The sequence below is a fragment of the Schistocerca serialis genome, chromosome 2 (assembly GCF_023864345.2).
Source record: "Schistocerca serialis cubense isolate TAMUIC-IGC-003099 chromosome 2, iqSchSeri2.2, whole genome shotgun sequence".
NCBI lineage: Eukaryota > Metazoa > Arthropoda > Insecta > Orthoptera > Acrididae > Schistocerca > Schistocerca serialis.
In genome coordinates, this window is record NC_064639.1 from 760,871,858 (window position 1) to 760,891,056 (window position 19,199).

At 41.2% G+C, this 19,199-nt stretch overlaps 1 protein-coding gene across 1 annotated transcript in view; it reads right to left on the reverse strand.

Moving 5' to 3' along the window:
* The window catches only part of LOC126457971 (26S proteasome non-ATPase regulatory subunit 10-like), a 65,389-nt gene extending 46,664 nt beyond the window's left edge, over nt 1-18,725 (reverse strand). Inside the window, exons 1-2 of the mRNA XM_050094730.1 lie at nt 18,620-18,725; nt 18,437-18,535 (exon numbers count right to left, since the gene is read on the reverse strand). Of these exons, the coding sequence (XP_049950687.1) occupies nt 18,437-18,535; nt 18,620-18,721 (201 nt within the window). The 5' untranslated portion in view covers nt 18,722-18,725. The remainder of the gene's footprint in view (nt 1-18,436; nt 18,536-18,619) is intronic.
* Between the last annotated feature and the right edge of the window lie 474 nt (nt 18,726-19,199).

A 19,199-nucleotide genomic window follows, 5' to 3' on the forward strand; every position in this document is an offset into this window, starting at 1 on the left:
CAGTGGCTTCACATCAGTGTCTGGGAAACATGCCCTCTGCCCAGATGCAGTTGTATGTATGAAACAGAAAGTGCTTGCTCACTAGAGAAAGGTGCTGCAACATCTGAATGTGAGCACTGTCTGGCAATGGGGTGGACAATCAGGACGAAGTGAGAGCATGAACTAGCTCCCTCATAGTAAAGGCAGTATTATAGCACTCACAATTCTGAGAAGACAAGGGTGTATTGCCTGAGCCTCCTCCGCTCATTTTCAATGGAGGACGGCTTGGTGATAGTCTGAGGAGCTCGAAATCTCCACAAAATGGTGACCCACGGTGTTGGAGATAGCAACTGGTGTGTGGAGTCTAAAAGGAACATGGGTGCTCCTGTGTTAAGGCAGAGGAGGTTAAGTTGACTGAGAAGGTCAGCCAAGAGGGCACCTCTTGGATAGGTTCTGAGCGAGCCATAAATGGGGTGGTGCACATTAAAGACACTGAGCAGCAGAAAGGGGTGAGGTGGCTGCCCAATAAGCTGAGGAAGTCTGCACTTGTAACATCGAATGACGGAGGGATGTAAACGGTACAAAGGGAAAAGGTCCAAGTGAGGAAGGAAAACGCAAATTGCAACAGCTTGAAGGCGGGTAGTCAGGAGATGGGCTGACTATGAACATCATCCCGTATGAGCAGCATGACTCCCCCATGAAATAGAATGCCACCCTCAGGGGGAAGGTCAAAACAGACTGGGAAGAAATGCAAGAACTCAAAACAGTGATGAGGACGCAATTTTGTTTCCTGGAGGCAGAGAGCAAGTGGACACTGCAATTCTAAGAGCAGCTATAAATCCTCTTTGTTTGATCGAAGTTCACAAACGTTCCACTAAAGGAGAGTCATAATGAGGAGAGGGGAGGAGGGAAAAAATGAAGGAGTGTCACCTTGGCAGCTGCCGAGTGCCAGCCTTCAAAGACTCACTGCTACAGGGCATGGAGGCTGGAGGACCCCACTCCATGAGATTTACAAAGGTGTCAGCATTCTCCCTCTGTCAATCTGCAGAATCCAGGGAAGAAAAATAGTTGGCGGTGCACACCGGTGACATGGAGGTCACCTGGGTGATGGTATGACACGGCCACACCACTGAACAGGATCTCCGGGTTTGCGAAGGATAAGACTGTTTGCCTTTGACTTCTTGGAGCCTTTCTGGCTGGCAGAGGAAGACTCAGATATCTGTTGGCTGGAGGAATGTAGGAAGTCTTTGCAGGATAGTCCTTCTGTCCTTTAAGGCCTGCTGGATGTGTAGCAGATGACTTCGTTCTGTGAGGTGAGAGTTTTGTGGCTTGTTGCACAGCTGGATGAGGAGACGGTGATGCTACCACGACACTGGGCGATTTCACAACTGCAGTGTTGAATTTGAGGTTGTATGTCTGCATGGCCATCTCCTTTGTCGAGTGAGATGTAGCAAGAACAGTACCGTAAGTGTCAGATGGCAGAACGCAGGGTTCGCGGCTAGCCAATAACTTGATGCGACCGAGTAAAGCAATTTTTCCTTTACCCAGATCTTCTGGACAGCACACTCATTGAGATACATGGAACAATCTCAAGAGGAGCCAGTATGGTCGCCTTGCAGTTGATACATAGAGGAGAAAGAGGTGGACAATCACCCTCGTGAGCATCCCTACCACAGGTTACACATTTGGCTGGGTGTCAACAAGACATTCAAGTGTGGTTGAAACAATGACACTAGTAGCAGTGCACAGGGTTCGGAATGTACGGTTGGACTGTGATAACTTCATAGCCTGCTTTAATCTTGGATGGAAGCTTCACTCTATCAAAAGTGAGAAAGAGTGTGAGTGGCACCAAGGATGCATCTACCTTCTCATTACCCGACAGACTACAATGACACCCTGATCAGAGAGGTACGTTTGAATTTCTGCCTCAGTCAGACCATTGTGCAATCTAATGTAAATAACACCATGGGAAAAATTCAGAGTTCTATGGGTCTCGACACCAACAGGATAGTCGTGGAGAAGCAGAACGGCAAGCAGCTGTTGTGCTTCAGAATCAGAAGTAGTCTCCAAAAGCAAAATGCTACTGCACAAACGAGAGCAGGATTTCACGGGGCCAGCAATTGCATGAACAACATTCTGAATGAGAAACGGATTTACTTTCGCAAAGGATTGTGTGTCCTCAGTACGGTAAACCACAAGGGACCATGATGTAGCTGGGAGCACCTTTGAATCAGGAGCTTCATTCTGTTTACTTTTTGTAGATGTGGACTGCAAAGATGATAATTGGTTCATTGCGAGAAAATCTCCCATGACTGTCAGCATCTCTGATGGTGTGCTCCTTCCAACTGGAGACCTGGGACCTCCGCTCCCCCCCCCCCCCCCCCCCACTACCACCGAGGAGGCCTCACCCATCTTAGGTGATTGTTCATACCTCCCGAACACCTAAAATAGGGACCAATCAGCAATCTGAGAAGGTAGCAGCTCAGGCAGTCATCCCTCCCTGGGGCTGGCCTGTACCAGGCAGTGCTTGCCAACCCTACCTGTCGACCCATGGTTGGGAATTACACTTTACCCAGTCACCTGTTACGCGTCAGCCAAGCAGGTAGCAGCCGATGCATTGCAGATCACAGGCACAAGGGCAGCACATGCACAGCAGGCAACACAGAGCAGCACAATTATGCACCACAATAAAAATGCTACATAACTGGTCCATTTGATTTAGAACATAAGAGTGCATTGTATTTCTATTCTTAAATTGTAATTTTAAAGTGTTACAATAGTTAAGTTCAGTACGATGGCTCCAGGTAGTGAAGCATATTCATCTACCAGTGCTGGTGGGACGTCAGTTAAAGAGGCTCTATGCGTTATTTCTAAGTATTCGAGGTGAATAAACAAGATCTTAGCGAATTCACAGAAAATGTAGACACTGCTTTTGAGTTGGTCAAGCCACGGGAACATGAAATCCTACTGAATTTTGATAAAGCAAAAATAACTGATGAGGAAAGGTTGAGACTGCAAGTGTTTGAAAGAATGGGCACATGGGAGGAAGTAAAGCATGTTGTGGAAGGAAATTACTCACGTAAAAGGATGATAAATTTCTATGCTTCTAAGATATTTCACGCAAGGCAAGGGCAAGGCGAGCAGATTTCTTTGTGGAAAAGTAGAATCAACGAAATGTAAAGAGATTTCAGGGAAGCTGTAAGTCGGGTTTCAAGTCAAGAGAATGTAAAAGGGAACCATAGAGTTTGCGTACTCCTTGGGAAGAGCTTGCTCTCTTCAGGGTCTAAGTAACAATAGGATTCAACCAATAGTAAGAAACCAAGGAGACAAGACCGGACTAGCAACAGCAGTAGAGTTAGCCCTGCAGGCAGAAAGTGCAATATATCAATAAGAGAGCTGGGAATAGCCCCAAGGATAAAATTTAATCGCAGAATGGACATGATGAAAAGACCAAAGGAAATTCAAAATTTGAAATGCTTCATGTGTGGCTTGAGAGGACACATTGCAAGTAAGCGCAGAAAGAATAAACACGAGGGCAGGGTCCAAGTCATGATGGGCAAAGAGCTTACAAATTTTTGCTATGTATGTGACATGCCGGGTCACACCAATGCCGACAGTAAATGAGGGACAAGATTGTAGAAAATGACGCCAACAGATGTCAGGGAATTCTGGGGTAATCACAGAGAAACTGACGGAGGACTAAGGGAATGGAGATGCCCGCAATGTAATCTACCGGGTAATTGTGGCGTAACGTGCCTGAGTGTAAAAGACATAGCGTGTTTCAACTGTAAGCGCAAGGCCATTACACTAAGGATTGTCAAAAAAGACCCTGGCATGCCTGGAGAAAAGGCCGGGTGTCAATATTGAGTACAATAGGCAAATTGGTACAGGGAAACTAAAGGGCAGCAAGGCTGCACAGTCAGGTGTTTTCACACTAAATACACCTACAATCAGGGTGATAGCATGTCCAATGGAAAACAATGTTTTAACATTATATTGTGCAGAATTATGAAAGGAATTAAAATTGTTAACAGACATGGGAGCACAGTTCTCTCTCCTGATAAAAAATAGTATGCCTGTGAACACTCCAATTAAATGAAGCAGAAAGGCTTCTGCTGAAGGGTGTTGCCAGTGAAGGTGTGAGCACAATAGGTGTGGTGAAAATACACCTAAGTGTAGGAAGTGTTGGAAGTGCCAGGAAAGTTGGACGTAAGTTTCACATGTACGTACCAAGTTTAGATATTCCATATGACGAACTAATAGGTCGAGACTTCATAACTGAGCATAAAGTTAAGTTAGACAATGCGGACGGAGGTCTTAAGAGTACAAAGGTTACACATACTCTTGATAGTAGAGGAGGAACCGAAACGTAATGGGTTTGAAGCAGATCAAGAATCCAACAGGGAAATGGCTTCCCTGAAAAGAAAATGTAATGTAACGGAGAGTGGAAGGCAAGGTACCATGAGAAAGCGAAAGGGAATTGGTTATTCCAAGACAGGAGACTGAACACATAGGGTGCACCTACCTGAATTGTGAGTGTTTGAAATGGCAGACGCATTGAATTTATCCAAAGACAAATGTTCAGTTGAAGACTGTCAGGCTGCTGACAGAGGAATCAGATCCACCAGTAAGAGCAAAAGAAATAAAAGGCATTAAGGAAGTCACAGACAAAACGAAAAGTTGCACTAGTGTTTTGTGGAAACAGTTGGGAATTGATCATTTAAATGCAGAAGAAAGGAGTGCATTAGTGGAGGTGTGTACCGAGCATGGAGATGTATTCTACCTAACAGGTGACACGACCGCAGTACAGCACAGAATACTGATAGATACGAAACGTGCAAGTATGGTATAAATGCTAAACTGTGCCATATCCCTAAAGTGCAAAAAGAAGTTTTAAAAAGAGCAAATTGATCATATGCTGAAAGATGACATAACTGTTGAAAGCAAGAGAACCTGGAACACACTATTACTCCTCATTCATGCCAGTGGCTAATAGAAGCAGAGAATCATATTGAACAGCAGGCAATTAAATGATATTACAGCTGGCGATGCATTTCTGCTACCAAATATCACTGACAGCTTGGATCTACTAGAGGGAGAAAAGTACTTCTCGATGCTTGATCTTGCAAGTGGATACCATCAAATATTGATGGATGAGAAGGACAGACAGGAAACTGTATTCAGTTCAAATTATCAGAATTACGAATATAAGAGAATGCCACTGGGACTGAAAGGAGCCCCAGTGCGTTTCCAGTGACTGATGCACACAGTTTTGGCAGGGCTGCAAGGAGTAAAATGTTTTGTCTATTTAGACGGTATAGTGTGCTACAGAAGAAACCTACAGGAGCATAATGAGAAGAGCCGTGAAATCTTTGATAGATTACAAGAATATTACTTGAAGTTGCAACTGGAGAAGTAAGAGTTCCTAAGGAAAGAAGTGATCTTTCTAGGTCATTGTACTGTGGACAAGCGAATCTCACTGGGCATGGCAAAGGTGGAGGAGGTAAAGTTCTTCCTACAGCCAAGAACAATGAAAGAACTGAAAGGGTTCTTAGGATTAACTGGATACTACCATCAGTTCACAGAACACTTCCACAAAATTGCAAAGCCTCCACATGAGTTATTAAAGAAAGGAGTTGAGTATAACTGGGGTGAAAAGTAAAATACTGTTTTTGAAGAACTGAAGGAACAAAGAAAGAAATTTGGTGAAGACTTGCCCTTCACATTTGATTCCAGACCATTAAACAAACCAGAACTAAATTATAGCACTACCGAAAAAGAATTGTTGGCTATTCTACATGCTGTGAAACAGTTCCGACTGTACATATATGGACGAAGGTTTACAGTAGTAACCAGACATGGATCTTCAGTGAAAAGGATCCGACTTCATGACTCCTGAAATGGAGACTGAAGCTCAAACAATATGATTACGAAGTAATATACAAACCAGGAAGGCTAAACAGTACTGCAGATGCTCCAACCAAAACGAAGCCTGTAGAGTATGAAAACGTAGATGCGAAACGGAAGGTAGACACAGAGAAAAACATGCTACAGAAGCAAATGGAAACAGTGATCCTATGAATGTCCCCAAAGTGTGTAAGTAGCGCCAGAATAGAAAGTGAAAGCGATGGCGAAGCAGAAATTTGTATCCAAACGAAGGAGAATATATTAAGAGAGATGTACGATATTCTGAAATGGAGACTGAAGCTCGAACAATATGATTACGAAGTAATATACAAACCAGGAAGGCTAAACAGTACTGCAGATGTTCCAACCAAAACGAAGCCTGTAGAGTATGAAAACATAGATGTGAAACGGAAGGTAGACACAGAAAAAAACGTGCTACAGAAGCAAATGGAAACAGTGATCCTATGAATGTCCCCAAAGTGTAAGTAGCGCAATGGCGAAGAAGAAATTTGTATCCAAAAGAAGGAGAATATATTAAGAGAGATGTACGATAATCCTTTGGAAAGGCATCAAGGAATGCATAGGACATTAGAAAGAATAAAGGTTTACAAGCAGAGGCGCAGAAAGAAGCACAACAGTAAGGATTACATACGGAAGTGTCTGTCCTGTCAAATAAATAAGCACATGCAAGCCTACCCTTAAAAATTACGGACACAGCTGAGACTGTGTTTGAAAAATGTTCAGTGGGCATTGTATATCCAGGAGACACATCAAGTACAGGTAGAAGGTGCATGTTAATATTTCAGGATGATTTAAGTAAGTTTACGCTCAGTTCCGATTGAAAGGCATGAAATATTACCTACGATAAGAAAATCCCATCGGTGCTTCTAACAGACCATGGTTTGAATTTCTTACATGATTTTTCAGACAAGTGTGTAATTTGTTAAAGGTTAAATCATGTACAAACTACTACAGCTTATAACCCAGATCTAAAGGTGTCTTGGAAGAAGTCATCAAACACTTGCTGAATACCTAAGACACTTTGTAACAATGATCAAAGTTTATGGCACAAGTGGGTACCATATATAATATTTGTGTTCATAACTACACCACACAGCAGCACATGGTACACACCATTCTAACTGCTGCTTGGACGAAAAGCAAATATATCAAGAGTACTGCAATAAGAGTCAGTGCAGGTAAATTACGATTATGAATCATATCTACAAGTAAAAATGCAGGATGCCCACCAAACAGCAAGGGAGTCAGCAGTAACACATACGAAAACCGGTAAGGAACAGTACGATAAGAGCCAAAACACAAGAGTTCAAAGTAGGAGACAGGGTGTTGCCATACGATGAATCAGTAACATGTGGCAGATCCAAAACATTAGATTTACAATGGATAGGTCCATTCGAAGTATTTAACATAATAATAAGAATTAAAAGAAATAAGGAAACAAAGGGACTTGCCAATAGGCTAAAACATTTCTTTTAACTTTCAGGTATGGCACTCAGGTGGAAAATATTTCAACTCCTCATAATAGTAGTAACAACTACACAATCTACATCAGCATTTTCGCCGAATGACTTTCAAGCTATGCAGTTTCCAACATCTTCAGGTTTATATTATGACAATGTAGGACAAATTAAGATATACATTATCACATGGAGAACAGTGACATATGTAAACCTGGACTCTGTTATAGTGTGTTTTCGAAAGGCTGAATGACAGTAAGGCAGCAGTATAAAGGTGCAGAGGTACGTTACAGCAACTGAATGTAAGAGTAATGGAGTGTCGGGTATTAGACCAACAGGTCCATGCCGAAAAAATTACAGACCTGCAGGAACTAGTACAGCAGCTGACGATACATGACACACAAAGAAAAAGGGGAGACGTTAACTTTATAGGCCAAGTAAGTAAAATAGTTTTTGGCACACTGGATGAAACAGATGCTACATACCACAAAAAGAACGTATAGATGCCATAGAGAGAAACTCAGAAGCATTACTAAGGTTAACGAAATAACAAGTGACAGTGGTGCGTGCCACATTATCAAGAGTACATAGAACAGTTTATAATTAGGAACCAAATAAACATGCCCTAAAGACTGGGATGGAGAGAGTAGAGCATTTTATTAAAGCATACGTGAAAAAGGGTAGCCTCATTTGTAACAACAGCATAACAGGTACTGCAATCGTCAGCACTGGCCAGTTACAGAAATGAGCAAATGATAAACATAATAGCAAAGGCATAGAAGGGTATCAAACTGGTAGACTTCGCCGAGGCAAGGAGAATAACCATTAGAAGCACATACTTTCCCCACAAAGTAGTACATAAAGTTACCTGGATATCCCCAGATTGAAGTATGGTGAATCACGATTGACCATGTTCTTGTTGACCGAGGACATCATAGTAATGTGATCCTTCTGCGGGGCAGATATGAATTCCGATCATTTCCTGGCGGTAGTCAAACTACACCTGAAACTATCTACCAAGTGGCAAAGAAATTGTGAAAAGATGGCCCACTTTGACAAGGATAAGTTGGAAGATGTAGAAGTGAGACAACGCTATCAAGATAAAATTGCAGAAAACCTCTCAATATCGGAGAACGCTACCAACGTGGAAGACACAGGTGGGTGTTGAGGAATGCAGTGTTACAGAGTGCAGGAGGAGACTTGCTTGCCATCCACAACAGAGAAGTAAACCTTGGTTCGATGGAGAATGTCGAGAATCTCTTGGGATGAGAACAGTGAAGAGGATACAGTAGTTAGAAAAACTCTCAGAAGAAGCAAGGGTAGCCTACTGTGAAGTGTGTCATAACACGGACAAATTCATGAGAAAGAAGAAGCGAGAACACCATAAAAGACTGTTTGAAGTAGTAGAAGAAGCAAAGTCATCACGCTCATTTTTCCTGGCCTCAAGATTTGCCAGATGTGTCTACCGACAACATACATTGGTTCTAACAGATGAGACTGGTGAAGTGGTACTGCCAGAAGAGCAAGAAAACCTATTTAAACAACATTTTGAGAACCTATTGAATCGGGACGTTCCACTGACTGTGACAACTCAGACGGGAGCTCGTTTTGATAGAGTAGAAGTTCCTGAACCATCAGAGGAAGAAATCAGTGTTGCCCTAAAACTACTCAACAACAAGGCCCCAGGAGGTAGTGGTACCACAGCTGAGATGCTTCACTTGGGAGGACAACCACTGATGGATGCATTGAAACAATTAATATCCACCGTCTGGACAACAGAAATAATTCCTGAAGAATGGAAGGGAACAATTATAGGTCCCATCTACAAGACAGGTGATGCTACCTAAGTATCCAACTACCGATGAATTTCACTTCTTGAAATTGGATACAAAGTCTTTACAACTCTGCTGCTAAACCGAATGAAACCACTGGTTGAAGGAATTGCAGGCACATATCAATGTGGGTTCATCCCCGGACGGTCTACCATTGACCGCATATTTACTTTGAGGCAGCTGATAGAAAAATTATATGAGTTCAATCAGGAACTACACCTCATCTTCATCGATTTTCGACAAGCTTACGACAGCACTGACCGCGTCACATTATGGGAAACATAAGAGGAACTTGGCATCCCATCAAAATACATTTATCTAATTGCAGCTTGCTACTCCCAGTCAACTTCTAAAGTACGTTTTGGCAACCAACTGTCACCACCTTTCACTAGACAAAACGGACTGAGACAAGGAGATCCATTGGCGCCAATATTATCAACTTGGCCTTGGAAAAAAGTAAGCTGTTACAATTTCTGAACCAAGGAAATGGAGATGGGGGGAGCAGACAATTCTGGAATTTGCTGATGTGATCCTTGGCGACACACTAGAGCAAATGTGTGCTGATACTTCCTGATTCCTCCAAAATGCAAAGGAAATTGGGTTGGACTTGAACGAGGACAAAACTAAATATCTTTTGAGTATCACATTGTTGAGTTCTCCCTCCTTCCTTTGTTGTAGACGGGCATACCTTTGAACGAGTTGAAGAGGTCAACAAAAGAGACGTGACAAAAGAAGTACATCAACGCATAACAAGTGCTAATCGCATGTTCTTAAATCTCGTCTGATATCTCAGAAGATCAAAGTCTGTCTGTCTACATGAGACTGGTGAGGCCAGTACTTATAAGAGTTGTGAAACTTGGGCGACATCAGCAACAATAGAAGATTCAACATGTGCATTAGAAAGAAAGGTACTTTGTAAAATCTATGGACCCTTCTACAATAACATGGAAGGTAAATGGAAAATAAGAAAGAAAGAAAACCTGTACCAGAGGTTTGGCCAACAACAGGCTGACAGGCAGCTGTGCTTGATAAACTTAAAAGCTGTAAGCTATAAACACACAAAGAGGGCCGTATGTAACTTCCTGGCAGATTAAAACTGTGTACCGAACCAGTCAAGTGCTCTACCATCTGAGATACCCAAGCACGACTCAATGACCCGTCCTCACAGCTTTAATTCTGCCAGTACCTTGTCTCCTACCTTCCAAACTTCCAAGAAGCTCTTCTGGAAGAAAGGATATTGCAGACACATGGGGGGATGCTTCCAGAATGAAATTTTCAATCTGCAGCAGAGTGTGAACTGATATGAAACTTCCTGGCTTTGGAATCATGTGAAAATTTATTGTGATAACTTACAGAATCAGAGGATGTGTCATTTTGTAGCATACAACATCATGGTTGACAACATATTGAAGTTTGGGTTTGGCCATGAGTCATGCACGGATAGCCAAATGGTAAGGTGACCGCTCACGATAAGCAGGAAATCCGGGTTCAAGTCCCGGACCGGAACAAATTTTCATTGTCATTCCATTCTACAGCTGATGGTAGCCATTATCTGCAATTGTGAATTCATCTGAGGATACTGAAATAAGTGACCACAGGATAGAAAAATCAACTGAAATCACTAAACAAAGGAAAAAGTACTCTAGTTCATGGGATACCAATAAAATTACATAAACAGTATTTGAAAGAAATTGCTCCCCTTCTAGAAGCAGCATACTGTAGGTCATTGGATGTGTGAAGTGTTCCTAGTGATTGGAAAAAAGAGTGCAGGTCATTCCTGTTTTCAAGACAGTTAGTTGAACACATGCACAAAACTATAGGTGTAAGTTTCTGAGTTTGGTCATTTGTAGAATTCTGGAGCATGTTTTATGTTTCCACATGGAAATTCTGGAGACCAAAAATCTCCTCTGTAGCAATCAACACGAGTTCCAATTGCGTGTAAGCCATCCCGCTCTGTTCATCCACGAGATCCCAAAGCAGTAAGTACTGGCACCCACATTGATGCTGTGTCAACAGATGCAAAGTAATTTCAGATACACCCCAAGGGAGTGTTACTGGGTCATTAATTTTCACTATATAAAATGCAATCAAGGAAAATGAGTATGGAGAGATTTAATGTGAAACGACCAAACAAACTACTTGCAAGTAAGGCGGATACCAGACAAATTTGTTGAAAGAATCCACAGTAGCCACTCACATACGAAGTAGCTTTAAAAAGTCTTGTTTGACCAATACTTCAATATTGCTCATTAGTCTGGGATCAGTACCAGATAAGATTGATAGAGGAAACAGGGAAGATCCAAAGAACACAAGAGTGTTTCATTACAAGTTCATTTAGAAAATGTGAAAGCATCACACAGATGCTCAGCCAAATCCAATGGCAGGTGCTGCATGAGAGGCATCATGGTGTTGTTTACTGTTAAAGTTCCAAGAGTCAACCAATATACAACTTTATCCTAAGTACAAGTTGAGTCGAAAAGGACTTTACTGCTTTGGAATGATGTGAAAATTTATTGTGATAACGCACAGAATCAGAGGATATGTCATTTTGTAGCATACAACATCATCAAGTTTGATTCATGTAGCGCGTCAGTACCCTGTTCTGCCACCTGGAGCATGAGTGTGGTGCACAGTTAAAATGTGCTACTTTCACCGGGGCAGAGTGTGCTAGATGTGTGGTTAGGTTTCATGAAACAAACTCTACAACAACTGTTCGGCATAAAGGTCAGTGTATTGGCTGTGACGGGCCAATTGCATGGCCATCTCGCTCCCCAAACATGACACCAGCGGATTTCTTTCTCTGGGGTTTCATTAAAGACTGTGTTTATGTTCACTGGACACCAAACAATTTTGTTGTTGTTGTTGTGGTCTTCAGTCCTGAGACTGGTTTGATGCAGCTCTCCATGCTACTCTATCCTGTGCAAGCTTCTTGATCTCCCAGTACCTAGTGCAACCTACATCCTTCTGAATCTGCTTAGTGTATTCATCTCTTGGTCTCCCTCTACGATTTTTACCCTCCACGCTGCCCTCCAATACCAAACTGGTGATCCCTTGATGCCTCAGAACATGTCCTACCAAGCAATCCCTTCTTCTTGTCAAGTTATGCCACAAACTCCTCTTCTCCCCAATTCTATTCAATACCTCCTTATTACTTATGTGATCTATTCATCTAATCTTCAGCATTCTTCTGTAGCACCACATTTCGAAAGCTTCTATTCTCTTCTTGTCCCAACTATTTATCGTCCATGTTTCACTTCCATACATGGCTACACTCCATACAAATACTTTCAGAAAGACTTCCTGACACTTAAATCTATACTCGGTGTTAACAAATTTCTCTTCTTCAGAAACGCTTTCCTTGCGATTGCCAGTCTACATTTTATATCCTCTCTACTTCGACCATCATCAGTTATTTTGCTCCCCAAATAGCAAAACTCATTTACTACCTTAAGCATCTCATTTCCTAATCTAATTCCCTCAGCATCACCCGACTTAATTCGACTACATTCCGTTATCCTCATTTTGCTTTTGTTGATGTTCATCTTATACCCTCTTTTCAAGACACTGTCCGTTCCGTTCAACTGCTCTTCCAAGTCCTTTGCTGTCTCTGACAGAATTACAATGTCATCGGCGAACCTCAAAGTTTTTATTTCTTCTCCATGGATTTTAATACCTACTCCGAATTTTTCTTTTGTTTCCTTTACTGCTTGCTCAATATACAGATTGAACAACATCGGGGAGAGGCTACAACCCTGTCTCACTACCTTCCCAACCGCTGCTTCCCTTTCATGCCCCTCGACTCTTATACCTGCCATCTGGTTTCTGTACAAATTGTAAATAGCTTTTCGCTCCCTGTATTTTACCCCTGCCACCTTCAGAATTTGAAAGAGAGTATTCCAGTCAACATTGTCAAAAGCTTTAAGTCTACAAATGCTAGGAACATAGGTTTGCCTTTCCTTAATCTAGCTTCTAAGATAAGGCGTAGGGTCAGTGTTGCCTCACGTGTTCCAGTATTTCTACGGAATCCAAACTGATCTTACCCGAAGTCGGCTTCTACTAGTTTTTCCATTCGTCTGTAAAGAATTCGTGTTAGTATTTTGCAGCTGTGACTTATTAAACTGATAGTTCGGTAATTTTCACATCTGTCAACACCTGCATTCTTCGGGATTGGAATTATTATATTCTTCTTGAAGTCTGAGGGTATTTCGCCTGTCTCATACATCTTGCTCACCAGATGGTAGAGTTTTGTCAGGACTGGCTCTCCCAAGGCTGTCAGCAGTTCTAATGGAATGTTGGCTACTCCTGGAGCTTTGTTGCGACTCAGGTCTTTCAGTGCTCTGTCAAACTCTTCACGCAGTATCATATCTCCCATTTCATCTTCATCTACATCCTCTTCCATTTCCATAATATTGTCCTCAAGTACATCGCTCTTGTATAGACCCTCTATACACTCCTTCCACCTTTCTGCTTTCCCTTCTTTGCTTAGAACTGGGTTTCCATCTGAGCTCTTGATATTCATACAAGTGGCTCTCTTTTCTCCAAATGTCTCCTTAATTTTCCTGTAGGCAGTATCTATCTTACCCCTAGTGAGATAAGCCTCTACATCCTTACATTTGTCCTCTAGCCATCCCTGCTTAGCCATTTTGCACTTCCTGTCGATATCAGTTTTGAGACGTTTGTATTCCTTTTTGCTTGCTTCATTTGCTGCATTTTTATATTTTCTCCTTTCATCAATTAAATTCAATATTTCTTCTCTTACCCAAGAGTTTCTACTAGCCCTCGTCTTTTTACCTTCTTGCTCCTCTGCTGCCTTCACCACTTCATCCCTCAAAGCTACCCATTCTTCTTCTACTGTATTTCTTTCCCACATTCCTGTCAATTGTTCCCTTATGCTCTCCCTGAAACACTGTGCAACCTCTGGTTCTTTCAGTTTATCCAGGTCCCATCTCCTTAAATTCCCACCTTTTTGCAGCTTCTTCAGTTTTAATATACAGTTCGTAACCAATCGATTTTGGTCAGAATCCCCATCTGCCCCTGGAAATGTCTTACAATTTAAAACCTGGTTCCTGAATCTCTGTCTTACCATTATATAATCTATCTGAAACCTGTCAGTATCTCCAAGCTTCTTCCATGTATACAATCTTCTTTTATGATTCTTGAATCGAGTGTTAGCTGTGATTAGGTTGTGCTCTGTGCAAAATTCTACCAGGCGGGTTCCTCTTTCGTTTCTTACCCCCAATCCATATTCAGCTACTACGTTTCCTTCTCTCCCTTTTCCTACTGACGAATTCCAGTCACCCATGACTATTAAATTTTCATCTCCCTTCACTATCTGAATAATTTCTTTTATTTCATCATACATTTCTTCAATTTCTTCCTAATCTGCAGACCTAGTTGGCATATAAACTTGTACTACTGTGGTAGGCGTGGGCTTCATATTTATCTTGGCCACAATAATGCGTTCACTATGCTGTTTGTAGAAGCTTACCCGCATTCCTATTTTCCTATTCATTATTAAACCTACTCCTGCATTACCCCTATTTGATTTTGTGTTTATAACCCTGTAGTCACCTGACCAGAAGCCTTGTTCCTCCTGCCACCGAACTTCACTAATTCTCACTATATCTAACTTTAACCTATCCATTTCCCTTTTTAAATTTTCTAACCTACCTGCCCGATTAAGGGATCTGACATTCCACGCTCCGATCCGTAGAACGCCAGTTTCTTTCTCCTGATAACAACGTCCTCTTGAGTAGTCCCCGCCCGGAGATCCGAATGGGGGACTATTTTACCTCTGGAATATTTTACCCAAGAGGACACCATCATCATTTAACCATACAGTAAAGCTGCATGCCCTCGGGAAAAATTACGGCCGTAGTTTCCCCTTGCTTTCAGCCGTTCGCAGTACCAGCACAGCAAGGCCGTTTTGGTTAGTGTTACAAGGCCAGATCAGTCAATCATCCAGACTGTTGCCCCTGCAACTACTGAAAAGGCTGCTGCCCCTCTTCAGGAACCACACTTTTGTCTGGCCTCTCAACAGATACCCCTCCGTTGTGGTTGCACCTACGGTACGGCTATTTGTGTCACTGAGGCACGCAAGCCTCCCCACCAACGGCAAGGTCCATGGTTCATGGGGGTAGGACCAAACAATTTAGTCAACCTGAAAAATCGAATCTACGCTGCCACTGCACAAGTGAAACCCGATTTACTGCAAGGAGTGTGGGAAGAAATTGTCTACCAGAGGGATGTTTGTCGCATCACAAATAGTTACACTTATGTGAAACTTGAGGTGGTTTGCTACAGAATAACACATCTACCCATTCTGTAAGTTATCTCAATCAATTTCTAGATCATTCCAAAGTTGTGGTCCTTTCTGACTCTTACAGTGTATCTCATGAAAAGAAGGTAAAATTGGAGACACTTGACCTCATGTGGAAGCTTACTGACAATCATTCTTACTGCGAACCATTCGTAATTGGAACAGAAAAGAGGGGTGGGGTAGAGCTCATTATCAGGGTGTATACATGGACAAGGAAAAAAAATTCCTGTATTTTTCCCGGATTTCTCGGTTGAAAATACACTTTCTCCCGGGTGAAAATACATTTTTCCCCATCTTATGTGAGAGTATACTTTTCCTTGGCACTGTTAAACTTATCAGTCTTTTGAATGTTTATGGTTTATTACAGGGTGTCTACATGGACAAGGAAAAAATTCCCAGATCTCTCAGTTGAAAATATACTTTCTCCCAGGTGAAAATACATTTTCCCTGTGTTATGCGCGAGTATACTTTTCCTCGTCACCGTAAAATTTATCAATCTTTTGAATGTTTATGGTTTTATACGCCGACTTAGAATTTCCCGGCACTTTAGAAAACGAAACTCAGAGGGGGGGGGGGGGGGGGGGGGGGAACACACTTTGGAAAAATCTTTGATGTGCAGCAGCAACATGTACACTGCATATTTTCCCTGGTCAGAGATGCAGGACCCATGTAACACTTCACAAAAGGCCGAATAGCTGATGCCATTTTACTAGAGACAACATGCTGTCCCCATCGTTGCTGACAACCAAAACTGTTGACCTTGTCAGTCATATCCATACCTACCGAAGACATAAACAAAGCAATTTACCAAAATTCACACACAATGAACAAAAAAAAACTACAGTAACGTCAACATAACAAAACCAAAATCGTTAACTCACTGAAAAATATTCTACTGAAAGCACAGTCACCACCGATCCCATACACGCGCAATGCTACTACGAGACTGATGGGAGAAGAAGTCTATGCATGTTGGGTGTAAGAAGAAGGCCAGGGTGGGAAGGGGGATTGATAGCAGGGTACGGGTGGTGGAAGGTGTAGTGCTGCTTGTGAGAATGTGGTAGGAACACGGTAGGGCTGCTAGGTGCAGTTGGGTGGTTTAGTGGTTGGAGGGGGACGAGAGAAGTACAAGAGAAGAAAATGAAGGTGTCTTTGATAAAGCAATGCCCCATGGGAAGTTCCATACATCATGCCACAAAAATTTATAGGTACTACTCCTACGAAATAACATTTGTTGGCTTTGGCAATTCACAACCAAACTATCACCTTGCAACTAACCCAGAAATTAGGTTTGTTCTGTTACCACATCCTACCATAATAATAATAATAATAATAATAATAATAATAATAATAATAATAATAATAATACAGAAGCAAAACAAATATTTTTGATGTTCTGTTTTATTTCTGATTGCATCGTTCAACAACGCATCATTGTGTGTAAGTAAAAACCAGACATCCAGTAGGTTCAACCCACCCCATTAAAGAATGTTGTATTGGCTTACATGCCATAGTTAATTTCTACACTGTGCTGTTTGCATCAACTGGTGTACAATGGTTATATTTATAGTGTTTTTTTTTTTTTTTTTTTTTTTTTTTTTTTTTTTTTTTTTTGTAAATTTGGACTAGACTATTTTTCAAATATAACTTTAGAGAAAAAACATGTCTCAATGACGAATTAAACATGCATTTCAATCATGATTTCTACGCAGTAAAAAACAATACATTTGAATTCTGAAGGGGGTTGGGGAGGAATCACAGGGGAAACTTTTGTTTCCTATACTGTCAGCAGAAACTTGTGTCCGTTTACAGGCATCCCCTGCAACTAAATGTGTACAGCAGTTAAAATGTGACAAAGAATTCGGAAAATGGCACAATAGGAAAATATTTAATGAGTGATTCTACAACACTGTAATGTCAACAAGCACCTTAATATGTACCAGATCAACACCACCAACAGTTTTCAGTAGTGTCCAGTAGGTCTTCTTGAAATGTTTCATTTTAACCAACTTTAAACATTTGCAAAAATCTTAAGTCTGGGTATTCATTCCCAGAAGTGCCTGGTATGTTAGAAACAAAGAACCAAAATCCAGAAACTATTAGTGATTCTAATGGCAAGATGGCAAAATTTTCTTTAAGAGGCCTGATTGTCACATAAAATTTTCCAACTTTTTTGGGTTTAATACAATCGATTTCAATAAAGTGAAGCTAGTCAACTGTAATTTAGATGAGAACAATGGCCCGGAATAAAACATATATCATCATTTTCTCATTCTTACTTTAAAAATTTTCTGCCTTTACACTGAAATACAAGCAGATATATTATTTTTCACATAATATCCAGGAAACTAGTACAGAACTGTATTCATATTTATCATGTTCTTGCTAATACCATTTTCTATCACGTCATAAATTACATTCTTTGATGGCATTTTCTACAAACAGATTATGTGAGAATCTACTAAACCTCTCATGCATATAATTTTCCTCCCTTTTAAAACAATGCACACACAATTTTTGATTGCCACCAGTGGTCAATACTTTTATTAGCGAGTAAGTCATTCAAGAGGTATGTCTCAACTAGGAAGCTTCCGCCCCCCCCCCCCTCAGCCGAGTGTAAGTGTGCCACCGTACCTCCTCCAGAAATGTTGCACTAGCTGACAGACACGTAAGTAACTTGCCCGGCACAATGGCAGAGTACAACAGAAAACTTACAAATGTCTTTAATATGTAAGTTGTCCTACACGTTGAAGTTTCGATATTTCTAATGAAAACCACACAAAAGTAACAACAGACTTGCCGCGGTGCTATAACGTTAATTTTAAAACATCATATGGCCTACCCAAATTAATAACAAATAACTATACAACTTCGAGATATCCCATTAACAAATAATGTAACTAAATACAACTGATGCTTACCTCATCTGCTGGATCAACAGGGGATTTGTTTTCCAATAGATAATTAACGATCAACTCATGTCCACCTAACGCTGCCCAGTGAATCAGCAATCTTCCATCCTGTCAAGGAAAACAAGTACCAACTACACTTCAATTACGCATCACATAATACGGAAGTTTATGCTACCGTAAGCGGAAACTCACCCCATCTTTTTGGGTGATTATTTTACTATCTTTCGATATTTTTTCTTTCAGAGTCAGTATGTTCCCTACGTACGCAGATTCAAACACCGTACCCGACGCCATTTTGCTCAAAGATAAATTGCTAATAACACAAAACAACTCACTGACAACTCAAAGTAAAATTTAGTTCAATTCTTCAAGCATTCAACACTGGCGCCAAAAAAGTCCAATACCAATCGCTCGATGGCTGCAAAATGCAAGTGAAATTGATACTACCCATTTGTGCCAGCATTTCGCAACGCTAGGCTTCGTTTTCAAGCACTGTGGCCAGATTTCTAGTGGTTATATTTTACAGCATGATCAAAATTACTTTAAGTATGATATACAGTGAGATAAATCATGAAGCTTGACACAAGTTGATAGAAATCTAAATAGAGGAGGGAGGAGGTATAAGTTACGTACTTTTATATAGGCTAATAATTTTTGTATAGAATTTTCGATACCTAACCGAGGCAAAACTCATCAGGAATGGGGAGGATACTCAACAAAGAAACGAACATTAAAAACCATAGTTCAGCACTGTAAATCCATCATTAACTTA